This window comes from Uloborus diversus, chromosome 10, assembly GCF_026930045.1.
Source record: "Uloborus diversus isolate 005 chromosome 10, Udiv.v.3.1, whole genome shotgun sequence".
Lineage (NCBI taxonomy): Eukaryota > Metazoa > Arthropoda > Arachnida > Araneae > Uloboridae > Uloborus > Uloborus diversus.
In genome coordinates, this window is record NC_072740.1 from 59662335 (window position 1) to 59677149 (window position 14815).

A 14815-nucleotide genomic window follows, 5' to 3' on the forward strand; every position below is an offset into this window, starting at 1 on the left:
TAATATTGGTCAGTTACAAGTGGAACTGCCCTAGTTTAAAACTACAATAAATGTTTCTGAATTATACGATTATTATTTACAGCATCATTTTCTTGATGTCACCTTGTATTTGATAAAGCAGAAAACTTTATAATAACTGTGTGAATTCCATGATTGACTCGAGTTCTTTATCAACAAAAAATAATAAAAGGACGTAATAAAGCACACATTGCAATCACTTTTTTTTCGAGTCTCAGGGAAAATTGCCAATTGTTAATTCAATTAGTGACCAATTGTATTGTTTTACAGTTATCTATTTTTAGCTTTCTCGGTAGTTCTGATATCTATTATAAAGTTATTGCTGATTAAATTCATGTTTTTTTTGGAGTTACTCGAAATTGAACTATATGGCAAAAGTAGCCAAATTTTATTGGAGTTAATGACCTAGTATATTATTTTGGAAGTAATAAGTTTTCAAATTCCTCATGTAGGGGAGATTGGGAAACAAGTTTATCTCCGATTTCGTTGAGGTTTATAACTTTTGCTTTAATCAATAGAACTAAACGATCTTAAGTTGCATATTTAGAACAGTCTTGGTCTCATCAAAATGTATTTCCGCGTTTTAAATGTATTTATTATAATGAAGTATAAAAAAGACAAAAATTAGGGAAAAGAACCAAGTCCGCTTTATACGTAGAGACTTGATCTCGGTCCACACTCGGTACACACATTTGTGGACCGAGTGAGAGACTCACTCGGTCCACAAATGATCCCACATTTCCTCCCGGGATCAATCCACAAATGAGGATTGATCCCGGAGGGAAAGGTATCCTCATAAGTGTTTAATTGCAGGTTAGACATTTATTATTGCGACTCATTTATTGTTTATTTATTTTTAAAAAATTGTTCTTCTCAAATTAAGAACTAAAACAAAACAAAAACAATATTGATTAAGACTAATATAGTTCACACATAATGAACTCTGTAATAGGAAATGTATTGTTAAAGAAACTAAAATTTTTCCTCGGTCTTGATCAAGTATTCAAGAAAAAAATATATAAAAAAAACATTTGAAATTTAACGTATTCAGTATAGTGGGTGATCAAAACTAATGTTTTAGCGTCATAAACTAAAAATATTTAAAAACTGACACTAACAATCAGCTGAAATTAGTGACTTGAAAGAAAAGAAAAAGAAACAATAAATTTCAAAATTCAACAAAGATTTTGGAAAAGTAAAGAAACGGATAAACTTAATGGTAGATTTAAAAGACGTTGTGATATTTTTTTTTTCTAATGGGGTAAAGAAACACTTCTCCCAATACAGTTTTTTTTTTTTAAAGCTTTCGCCATTAATAGGGTATTTACTTTAGCTGTATGCTATATTTTGTAACGCAGCGGCATTTCTGTTAAAAACATAAGTAAAATAATAGCATATACTTAGCGTAAAATCATATCAGAGGACACTTGATCCCGGATCAAGTCTCTTCTCTTAGGTTCAAAAGACTCAAGTAGGGGAGACCGGGGCAGGTTTTCCAACTTTTTTTGTTTTATTTTTTTAAAGTATTTTATTTAAACATTTTGTTAAGTTTTGATTACGCCTTGAATTCTTGTATTTTAGGCTAAATATTAAGATTACTAAAATATAAAAAATTAAAAAAACTTCCAATAAATAAATATATATTTGTTACCAAGTCACGTTGGAAAACCAACCCCGTAGCCGGGGCATGTTTTAAAACATATAAAATTGGGTCGGGGTTAGTTTTCCAATTAGTTTAAATGGTCTATAATAAAGGTAAAATAAACATAGAGTGTAACGTAAAATTTATATTCTAATTCATTAGTAAGTACAATGGGTACATTCTTAATAATTTATTGCATTAAAATGTATTATAACAATAATCAAAGTTAGTCAAAGTCATCTTCCGTATTACTGTGACAGTTAATGTAAACAAAAAAACAAAGTCTTCTTTTTTGACGCACGCTAGGTGAGCCCATTTCTTGCAACGAATACACTGGATCCACTTTTCTTTTGGCTTTGAGTTAGACCTATAAACATACAGTAAAAAGAGATTGTCGCAAAGGAGATTGTCTACTATATCTATATCTAATAAATTATTGAAGGTTTATTGTAAGAAGTCTACTTACACTCCATATTGTGGTGAATCCGAATCGTAAATCTTATATAGGGGGACAAGCCTTCAGATGAGGCCATTTCAACTGCAGGAACTTGTGCTGACGGTACATCAACATGTGGCATTTGGGTTCGGCTTGAGGTTCTTCGGCCTGTGGCATTCCGACTTGAGGGCCATTAGCTTGAGGCACTTCGGCTTGTGTTAATTCGGTTTGAGACACTTCGGCTTGAGGAACTTCGGCCTGAGGCACTTCGACTTGAGGTACTTCAGTTGGAGCCAACTGAACATTAATGAACTTGTGGATGTACTTATTTAATGTCCTCGTATTTATATTAAATTCCATAGAAGCTTTCCTAACACTACATCCATTTCTTATTGCTGCAAGCGCGGCATTTATTTGCGCTTACGTGTAGTTCCCTCGGTCTGACTTTTTACGGTAATTGCGCATCATTTTCAGTCCATCTGATATATCACATTGGAGAATGAAAATTCAGTTTCAGATGGGACTTGATACTATTTAAAAAAATACTAAATCAGATTATTTAAGTATAGTTATCCAAAACTTAGTTTTAAATATTTATAATTGTGGCTTTATGCAGTAATTATAAACTGTATTGGCTAAAAATATAAAGTTAAACGGTTAAAAAAAACATAAAAAACGTTCATGGAGAGCCTGGGGCACATTTTCCAATTAGAAAATGTGCCCCGTATTAAATTGGAATACGTGCCCCAACGCCATATTTGATATTTTTTGTAATATTTAACTATGAAAATAAAAAATATTTGCCAAAACAATCACGCCATCAGAACCGTAATGAAATATAGTTTAAAGTCAGATCCCGACAATGAAACAAAAACAGTATCATACATGTTTTTTTTTAATGAAAAGTAAATGCTTGCAAAGTTACTCACCAGAAGAAAAACCGTAAAAGTTGACGTCTCATCAAGACAAAGCCAGCTGATGAACTGAGGATCACTTGGAAAGCGTGCGCAGTGCTGTAGTTTCACACTGTCCGGTAAGCGTCGCTACGTAGCGAGAAACTCTTAAACTATGGCGCATTGGAATACGTGCCCCTATAGAATATCTGCCCCGGTCTCCCCTATACTTTTTAAACATATTTCTAGAAAATAACAATATTTTGAAAATAACAATGGAGTGAAAAACATTTACGTAATAAAATGCTTAGCAGAAAAAATCTGGCTCGAAATAGTATTCGGGGAAATATTGCGTTTTCCCCCTCAAATTATGAGAGGAAAATTTTACGTAATTTCATGTTTTATATTTATTTATTTTATTTTATATTTTTATATTTTGTTTTTATTTTTTTCTTATCGAAAAAAAAGTAGTCCTGTTTTAAGAAATATCAATCCACAGGAAAGTTATTTTCAGAGTTCGGATATCGAACTTCTGTGAATTGTGTGAAGAAATCGGTAAAACTTGAGATGAATTCAATAAAATTTTGTGTCAAAACAGGTAGAGACGTTAAAAGTATTAGTTACTTCAACGTATTTTAGTTTTATTTATACGTATTTTAATTTAAATTCCTATTAAAAACTACTATTTTAGCGTATAGTAAAACATTTCAAACTAATTAGCTTTGTCGGCATCTAATACTTAAGTTTTCATTTTTCTTTTCGCATGCATCAACATGAAATATTTTTCATATTGAAAAATCCTTCAAACTGCTCAGTCTCATATTAAATATTTTTACAATTTTTTTTATTTGAAACTCTGGAATACTAGGCCATAAAAAAGAATACGAGAAATTCTAAATTCCCATTGTATTCAGTAAACATAGAATTAGTTAAATATATTAATGGTTATGCAATTGAGTGAATGATGATAATTTTTTTCTTTCCAGATAATAATGAATGCCTGGTCAATAACGGAGGCTGCGATCAAACTTGTGAAAACACTCCTGGGTCTTACAGATGTCTTTGCTTAGAAGGTTATAGGCTTTTGCCAGACAAAAAGAGCTGTGACATAGGTAAATTTGAAATTGTATTAAACATTAAGTCAATTAAATATAAAACAACAGCACACCTCTCAGAAAAGTTTCCCAAATACCGTGAAACTTTTGTTGTATTTGACGGAATGGCTTCTTGAAAAATGTTCCGATTAAACTTTTCGTCAAATTAAGTAAAATTTCGGCAAATTGTCTAAACTTTGAAATTTGATCATACTTTTTTGACTAAGTGAGAGAAGAATCGTCGTAAATGACGAAATTTGTCTAAACATTGAAGAATCTTCGAAATTGAGTGATGCATTTCTTAGAGTGCATAATTTATTTATTGTTTGACGAAATTACTTTTATATTGGGGATGATTTTACAATGATAAATTTTCCATATGTTACTGAGCCAGGGTGCTATCAAACAATGAAAAAATATGTTTTCATCGAAAATCGTGTAATGGCACTAAACTTCTAAAACACAAGGAACATTAATTTGGTTATTACATAGTTTGAAAAATTGTATGATTTGTGCACGAATATTTTTAATACTAAAATTGCAATATTTTTCTTTTAAAAATTTATCTCTGAATAGAAAACGAAATGAATGCATAAATGTTTGGAATTTATAGTTCAAATGCAAGACAATTTTGAAATCGCGTAGCCATTCTTATAAAATACAATAAGTCAAGTATATCTATGACCTTCCATTTCAATCCTTACTTTAATTTTTTATCATGATTTAAATAATGATAGTACTAATAAGAACATAAAACCAGGGCTGCAAAGTTGGAGTCGGAGTCGAAGATTCAGAGTCGGACTGATTTTGGGGAAAATGGGTTGTAGTCAGGAGTCCAAGGTTAAAAATTTCAAGAGTCGGAGTCAGAGTAGGTAAATTTCCCTCAAAGTTCGCGACTCTGCCAATGCTTACGGAGACTGAGTCCGACTGATTTCGGGGTAAAGGAGTCGAAGGCTCTAAATTTCCCGAAGTCGGAGTCGGCCATTTTTCCTCCGACTCCGCAGTCCTGCATAAAACACGTTATCATAACTGATCATCATAATTTCCTATTAAATTGATTTTATGTTGCCGGCTTATTTTTTAGCTGCCCCCGTCTATAACATTGTAGAATATTTTCCAAAACTCTAATACGCTCAAATAAAAATGAAAACTCCCCCATACTTTCAAAATTAAAAAAAAAAGTTAAAATGCTCAGGTTGATACATAACGCAGTGAAGAGATGAAAGTACAAAACGCCACGAGTATTTCATTTCCTGCTACCTGAAGAGCTGCTGTTAGCTTTCGGGTATGTCTGTTATATTTTTACGAAACTAAGATATATAGTTCCAAGCGCTAAAATTGCACATTCATTTTATTAAAATCTGTGCATATCTGTATGTCTGTCCTCATTCGTCCATTGGTAGTCCAAGTACTGTTAAATTCGCAATATTCAGAGGAAGCCATTCAGCTTGGTCCCATTCCTCCTTACCCAGTCGAAGCAACAGTTGGCCATCCATACCGATAAAGCCGGGATCCGCAAATCATCTGGTGCTGATACGAGACGTCATCTGGTTTGACTTCAAATTTAGCAACATGTCGCCAATTCTGCCGTAAATTTCACGAAACAGCGGAAAATACAAAGCAGCCGTGGAAGGCGGCTGACAGCAAATGAGCATGAGCGCCGCAGCCCTCTTACCGATTGCCCCAACAGGGGGTGAAAATTCCAAAGCATCCACCGCATGCTGCGAGCGAGGGTTAACGAGCGAAGCGAGCAGAATGTGGCATTAATTGTAGGCATGTATTTCGGGGGAATAAAAAACCTCCTTTTTAGTGCCAAAAAATCAGCTTATGGATAAAAGATATCCACCAAAATTTTTTGTTTAAGAAAAAAAGGATACCTCGTAAAAAAAAATAAAAAAAAAACACACACACACACACACACTTGTCTTCAATTCTTATTGCGGATGGTTGTCTGATTTTAGCGTATTAACGATGTTTTTAATCTATTGTATGATATTATAAAAATTCTAAGCAGAATTACAAAAAAAGAAAAGAAAGAAGAACATTTCTTAATTTAAAATGTGTGTGATTTGTGTTTTTCGTTTCTTTCACATTTCCAAAACCTAAAACAGAATGCTCTTCTCTCAGAATTTCTTCCAAAAACTCATATTTATGCAAATCAAATACAGTTAGATGGAAAAATGAATGCTCCATATTTATTTTGAGCCGAAAAACTTCTACGTATTTCGCAAAGTAAAAGGCTTTAACGACAAACATTGAATTCAATCATGTCAGACGGAGTTTATCAATATTTAAATAGCGACAGGACTATATCTTTTAAAATAACTTGGCCCAACATTCCCCATAAATCAGACTGATATCTGTCGCTTTTATTGCAAGTATATAACTATCAGTGTTGGGGGGTGAGAGTTCTTCAAGTGTTTGGATATTCATAGCGAGGCTGACACTTGCAAGGCGTACAACGCATATCGATCTCCTTCTGACTATGTCGTTTCTCCACACACATTTTCAGCAATGTAAATGATATCATTCCTACCAAGAATGTATTCAGTTGTATTCTGAGAGGAAGACAGTTGTATTTTCATTTTCTCTCGCTTCCGAGAGCAGGAGCAGGTAAATATTGAGTCGAGGATATTTAAAAGCGAAATAATGTTTTCGAAAGACGAAAAATATTTCTTCTCCTTAAATTATGCATGGCCGTAATTATTTCTCATTAGCTATTTTTCGGTAGATTTTATCTCTCAGTAGAATTCTGGAAATAGGATTATCCTGTTTGTTGTATTTTTTCCGGCATTATGATCAAAGAATGCAGTTCTGAATAATTAAAAACCCAATTATGCAGCAAAAATCTTCCATCACTTAATCAGACTTCCTTCTCAGAGGGAAAAAAAGATTTTTTAAAAATTATTTATTCATCTTTATTCTCAGAAGCATATAGAAAAACCCAATTTCGAAGGATGGAAAGATTGAAAATAAGAGAATAATCTGAAAATAAATAGTTTGTAGAGTAATAAAAAAAAAGGTAAATAATTAAGTTTTTTCCCTCATTACAATTTTCAGCTTTTCAATTCCGCTAATTTTGTACTTCAAATTATGTGCAATAATCACTGCGCAAGTTTTATTGATCTTCTTTTATAATTTTTATTTCTTCAATTAAAATGTCTTTTTTTTTAAATATTGTTCTTTTTTCTGGGTCTTTTATCATTAGGTTGAGCTTTGTATTCCTAATCCAATACTGTTTGCGAAAAAACCTTACAGTAATGATATTTAAGTGTAACTATCACTGTTAATAATTGATTTTTTTTATTATAACCAAGAAATATCTACCCATGTACGCAATCTCTCCGACCATATTAGAACATATTGTACAAAAGTATCATCTTGGTTTTAATACAACTGCTGCATTATATTAAAGTAAAACAACGCAATACCACTGAAAGTGCGTAGCAAACAAATGATTTTACAACTATGAATGAAAGATTTAGCAAAAAAAATTATAACTTGATTGCTTTTTATTATTCTGCTGAATTTATCATAGACGCTTCTAGCTTTATCTTATAGTTAAATAAGAACAAGAAATTTGACAAAACACTAAAACTCTTCTGTTATAACTTTTGCTACACTTTTGCCTGTTGATAACAAACTGCTTCTTGTTAACGTTTTGTCATCAGTTAGGATTTCTAATGACGCAAAAATCACGATTTAGCGAATCTTTGCTATCCTACGTCAAACAGTTTTGACCTTTGGCCTTGTTGGTCTACTGGGCCTTATTTGGCACATATACTTTATATATATATATATATATATATATATATATATATATATATATATATATATATATATATATATATATATATATATATATATATATATACACACAATAAAAGGACTTACACAAAGGAAGGGTTTAAAAAAATAATACGCTTTTATGCTACTCTGTGTAAAATGTAGGGTCTGGTGGGGTAAAGTGGTCATAAAATCGTAGGTTTTCAACTTTGGTGGATAATAAATACAACAAATTATTTAAACACTTCAACTTTTTTTGTTGTTATTTTACATTGCATTATTAAAGAACACAGTACATTGAAGTTTAGAAAAAAATATTTTAATTTAATTAGTTTTATAACACTTTCTTTTCCCTTTGTATTTATGACCACTTTACCCCATGGGATGGGGGAAAGTGGTCATAGCCTGGGGTAAAGTGGTCATAGTTAAAAATAAATGCAAAACCATATTAAATAACCCTAATATTTGTATATTTCAGTTATTTTTATAATTACAAGTATATGCACTAATATATGTGTGTATACACGAGTATATACGTGTCATGTAAACATGAGTAAACACGTTCATATATGAGTAGATACATGTGTACATCAGCTACATGCATGCACGTACCTACTCAAGTATATACGTGCATACACGAGTATATAAGCATGTATACGTGATTACCCAAAGGAGTGTTGACGTATCTACACGAGTATATATGTGTCATGTTTATATACGTGTCACGTGTATATATGCATATAAATGAACGTTATATGCATGTATGCACTTGTATCTCGAGTATACACGTGCATACCTGAATATATACGTGTATAGTAGACGTATATACGCATATATGTACAGGTGTACATGTGGGTACATACACAAGTGTACATAAATGTATATACGGATATACACGAGTTAATTCCTGGATGTATCCAGTGCGTGTTTGTACGTATCTACTCACGTATATACATGTATATATGGAAGCACGAGTATATACGTATGTATACGCGTAAACACAATTATATACCTGAAAAGACGTATATACGTACACTTACGTGTATACACCAGTACATATATGTATACACGAGCATATACGCTTATATACATGTATGCCTTCAGAGTGAATCCAAGCTCTGGAGCAAAAATTTAAGGGGTGTGAGAGGGGAGGATAAAATGCAAAGAATAATAAGGAGCTTACGGTCGCTGACGCGCTACATGCACCCAAAGCCAGAAATTGATGGATGCAAAACAGGTCACAAATTTTTTACACAAAGATGATTTTCCTCAAAATTTTAGTTTTCAGAAATATTTAGAGCACTTGTTAAAAGTTACGGCCCGTAGTACAGTAGAGAACCAATTATCCGGGAAGTTCGGGACCATCGCCGTCCCGGATATCTAAATTTCCCAGTTTTCTGGATCGCTAAAAAGCGCTATTGGCCGTTTGTTTATGAAACTTAAATTCCCATAATAAATAGTTATACATATTAAAAATCGGTGTTTCCCGCGCTTTTCCGACGTGACTTACGCTCCAAATGGCTTTAATTAGAGACTATTCAATAAAATATTGCTTTAGAATGTGACAATATTTATTTCTTTAGCATTCAGTTGGAATAAAACACGAAAGTTTCAGACTTACGAGTGTACTTTTTAATTCAAGAAAATATTTCGGAAATTTTGACCTGCGTTAAGCATAACCCTCTGAAGTTCGTTTTTGAAAACATTTTCCCTAATTATAGATGAGTAATATGGTATTTATTAAGAAACCATTCATACTCTTTTAGGTATTTCAAAAAAAATGCTTAGTTTTTCAAAAATTGTCGAAAATGCGCATTTTTAAAAAATGGCGGGAAAATCGGCAAAAGGTTGCCGGTTTTCTGGTTTCCCGGTTTTTTGGTTCCCGATAAAAGGTCCTGCACTGTAGTTCGAATACACGCATCGCAACAAAGGCGCAGCAACGAATGAAAGTTTTTCAAAAGTCTCGTTATTAAAACAGAGAAGTCTTTGTGATTCCGATGCCTGTATTACAGCTGCAGGCCGCAAATTTCTTCAATCGCTTTAAAACTTTCTTACGACCTAAAATATTGTGTAAAATTGTCTTAGTGTAACAAATTTGTGACCTGTTTTGTATCCATCAGTCTTTGGCTTTGCGTGCATGTAGTGCGTCAGCATTGTGTTTGTGACCATATGTTCCTTATGATTCTTACTTCTTATCCTCCCCCCTAACACCTTTTAAAAATTTTCCCAAGAGTTTAAACTCACCCTGTATACTTGTATGTCGTATGCTTGTATGTAAGTGTCTACTCGAGTACATAAGTGTACAAACGTGTCTACCTGAGTATATATGTGTTCGTATACATACGAGTAAGAGCAAGTATATACGTATGTAGTCGAATGTATATCTGCATAGATAAAAAATACCCATATCGCAGATACCCGTATACGTATTTACTGATGCATTTATGTGAATACGTTTATGTACGCGCCTACACAAGTATATGCGTATGCATACGTATATACTCGTATATTTAACCCTACTTACTGTAAAAACAATACATATTAAGTGAAATTAATATTTAATTTATATCTGCCTTATACTTAACTATTAAGTGACATTAGGAGAACAATATTCGTTAAGCCTAATATTATGACCACTTTACCCCATCTTACTGAAATTGTCCAAAAAAATTATCTAAAATATATTCAGCTAACTGCTAATGAGTAAGCGATCTTAAGACATGTAGGAAGCTTCCTGTGCCGTCAATCTGTTCATAATTCTAACAAACAAAATTTCCCAAAGAAGTTAAAAGGGGTGTTTAGATTTTTAAAATTTTCATATTTACACAAAATATTTTTTTTTACCAAATAAAATTTTGCCAGTTTTGAAATTTTGTATTCAAAATGTAGTTTCTAACTCACCGAACCTAAAATAAAATTTTCATATTCATTCGAACATTTATTGCCAAGCTATAGTCATTTATTTGACATATGACCACTTTACCCCATTGACCACTTTCCCCCACCAGACCCTAATCAACAGTTTATTATTAAATAGGTGCATAAATACTCGTGTATGGAAGGTGTTAATAGATATTTTAGACCCTATAGACCAACGTCTTATTTCTTGTAGACCGGCTATACTGCCGTGCTAAGCACCAAAGTCGTATCTGCACTTTTTATCAAAATTGAGTTACGGTCCCCAATTGGTTCTTTGTCACACATTTCACCTAAGTACAATGGTTTATGGTTAGTTGTCAGCAGGTTTTTTTTTTTTTTAATTCTATAAAAAATCCATCTAAATCAAATACATGGAGGCAGGGCCGGGTTTACACTTAATAGGGACCTAAGCTGTTTCAGGTCTGGAGCCCCCTTTTGTAATTTGAACAGCGTTTCTCTCGGTGGTGTAAGAGGCATCGTCTCCCCCCCCCCCTCCCCATTTACTATGTTTGTCTCTTTCCTCTGATACATACAGCAATACTTGAACTTTTTTGATCGTTATTTTCCCTGATGTCCTTTTTTTGGATTGGCTTTAAGATGGGGAATGGTATCAAGAGAATGACCCAGGACTCCCCTTTTAAGTTGAGTATACAGTATTCCCAATTGTAGGGGGTCCGGGGATTTCTCCCCCGGACGAAAGTTTGAAAAATAGATATAAAATTTTGCATTTTGAAGCCTTATAAGATGTAGTTCAAACTACGAAAATATCAGGACGGAAGTAGGCAAACAAAACTTTTTAAAAGTTATATACTCTTTCGAATATTAAGATAACACACAGTAAAAATAGTTTCTGATTCGACAAAATAATGACAGCATTTGATAGAGAGAAAAAGCGCGGGAAGAGAAAAGATAATGCATTGTTACTTGCTCACATTGGCTGTTGGTACAATTAGTTTTTAATCACCGCTCCAAACCAACGACAAATACAACAATGGAGTAAATATAAAATGATTAATTCAAAAAAATGCTTTAAAAGAAATGGTGTATATATTTAGAGAATAGGTAACCGTCCATTTGAACAATTCATAATTTATACACTTGATAAGAAATAAAATAAGAGCCTAACTTTGCTTCGAATTTTCAAAGACTTATCTAATTATTTTCAAGGACTCTAGAACAATTAAAATTATTTTCTTCACTTCATTTGTACTCCAGTCCCAGATATTTTAGTACTTGATTGTAAAGTTTTGCACTCCTGTTCTAACTCTGTAAGAAACAGCTATTTTAAATTTAAAAGAGAAAAAAACTTTTGATTTTTCATGACAACAACTTCTCTTCAGTTGCAAATGGCACAGAAAACGAATAAGAATTGAGGTAGTGTATTTTTTTCCCGTGCTGAACAGATTTACGATATACAGAAGAAGTAAGATAAAAGCAAGCAACACCAAAAGGATTTCCAAAATACTGCATTCGGAATTAGTATATAAATAGCACGATATGAAATATATGAGTAATCAAAATTCGTAATATGTTTCAGAAACGTAAGAACCATTTTTTTTTTTTTTTTTTTTTTACATTTTTGGTACAGGATAAATCAAGGAGCTGAATTCGACATATATTGGCATTCCTTCTCTCTACCCCCTCTCATTTGTGGTTTGTAACCACACTTTTCCAAATTATCAAGGTTTTCAAGCACTAGAAAATGAAATTTATTTTTTCAAGTACTTTTCCTTTTTTTTTTTAAACGATTTCTAGAAGTTGGGGGCCCCTAGTAAAGCGGGCGCCCTAAAATATAGCTTGCTTAGCTTTCACGCAAATCTAGGCCTGCATGGAGGCGCAAAACTTTAAACTGCGATTTCTCATTTTGAACTCGACTGCAGATGCGACTTTTGCGCTTATCAAGGCAGTATAGCCCCATATGTTTTAATGTAGAATAGTAAGAATTCGCTAGATCGTGAATTTAGCATCGTCAGAAAGCAAAAATGATGATGAAGCGTTATCAAGGAGCAGTTTACTATCAACAGGCAAAAGTGTATGGAGGGTGTTATTAAATTCGTCACAAACTTCAGACTTAAATAACTTTAAAAAAACTATACCAGAAAATAATAAAAAATCTTCTGAAAGTAGAAAGAAAACTTATAAAATTGTGCTTTCTCATTCATAAACATCCGTAAGTTCATTCAGAGAGGTACGGACAATGTCCGGTCTTTATTCAATTTTTCCCCATATACTTTTCAGCAAGTCAATGGTGACATGTTCAAATGCATTGTGAATGCATGTCTTAAATTCATGTTTGTCTTCTGCCTCGATTCGTTACACCTGATCCCTTAGAAATTCTAATAAAAATAACTCAAGTAGTATAAGGTCGGGTGACCACAGTGGCCACCGAATCGTTTGACATGATGTCAAATAATTTGCTAAATTAATATTTACAAAATAAACGAATAACTGCCGAGTACCGTCGCAATAAAACATTTTGAAGAGAAAAATAAAACAAAGGATAACTTTGAACTAGCAAAATGAAAGTAATATCAAAAGATATAAAAAAAACTTAATTGGAAAAATTGAACGAGAGAGAGAACTAACTATATGAAATAAGAATCATCGTTCAAAAGAACGGCAGTTCATTTTTTAGAAAATCGTAACGCACCATTCATTTTGAGGGGTCGGTCTTTTTGACCCGTTCGTTCATGAACGGCACATCCCTAGTTTCACAAAGTTGAAGAAATTTGGTTATAGTGAAATTACTATGACGCTAAAAAATACAAGTTGGAGATCTTAGGAGTCTTCATTATTACAAAATTTTCACAATAACGGCTTTCGCTAAAACGAGATATCAAACGGGAATCCATGTCAATTTAACCAGGGCGTTACCTTGATATTCTTGGTAAATGTTTAAATAGTTTTTAATGTAACATGTATGTTAAAACACATGAAAAAGTAAGATCAGGATATATTTGTCCAAAAATTCATTTGTTAAGATACAGGTTGCAAGAGTTTATCCCTATACTCTTTAAATTTTCATTTGAATCAGTGAAGGAATCCCAGATAAAGCTAATAAATAAAAGAACAAAGGAAATTGATTTTTTTCTTTCATTCTCCACTTTTTTTCAAGATGCATCTCTGAAATGTAGTTTTCCGTAGATATATTCAGATTTTCTTATCTTGGGGAATCGTATTTCTTTTCGAGACGTGTTTTTGTTGAGAATACATGCCAAAAATCAAATTCTGCATTCCCGGAAATCTAGTAGTCGCTTCCTGGTAACAATTTTCATGCATATTTCAAGTAGAAGGAAGAATTGAATAATGTTGGAACAGAGTCTTAGCTAAGTACAGCATAAAGGATTTCTTAGATAAGAAAAGAAGGAAAATTGCTTATAAGGCTGTTAAGATCACGGGATTTGTTTTTGATAATAAATAATACATACCAGAAAGTCGCCGGTCAAAGAATGACGGGTGCAAATTGTTTCTACTCTTCTACATTTGAACGAAGCAATTGCCTGTTTGGTGATATTTTGATACTTGAAATTTTAACCCTAACTCCAGTGGATTAAACCTAAACTCCAGTGGATAGCTTTAATTTCCAAGCATTTTTTTTTATTCTTCATTTCTCTAAAATGACTGCCTTACCAGTAAAACAGTTAAGTTACTGGATCGAGTTCAGCCTTGTCACAATAAAGCCTTTCCATGCATATTAAACATTACCAAAACATATTATCAAATTATCATGCCGTGACGCGAGTTTCATTGTTGAAACACGTGGGTTACTCGATCATTGGCTATTATTTATGTGAGGTTTAACATTTCCAGTTATTTTTGCAAGTTGAACTTTCTTCACTAAATCAAGATTGCATCAGGGTTTCTGTTAACTTAATTTCATCTGTTTCGGATTGAAAACTTCTGAAAAGCAGTTTAGATAGATTTTTCATTGGTACTATTGCAACGTGTTTACATGAAACAAAAATTTAGAAAAGGATGTTCTTTAGTCGTACAACTCATTAAAAAAAGGCAGCTACATATCTTGATA

At 32.8% G+C, this 14815-nt stretch overlaps 1 protein-coding gene across 2 annotated transcripts in view; it reads left to right on the forward strand.

Moving 5' to 3' along the window:
• LOC129231811 (multiple epidermal growth factor-like domains protein 6) overlaps positions 1-14815 on the forward strand; it is a 248360-nt gene that overhangs the window by 161251 nt on the left and 72294 nt on the right. For both annotated transcript variants that reach the window (XM_054866188.1, XM_054866187.1), the window contains exon 10: positions 3976-4101. In XM_054866188.1, the coding sequence (XP_054722163.1) occupies positions 3976-4101 (126 nt within the window). The remainder of the gene's footprint in view (positions 1-3975; positions 4102-14815) is intronic.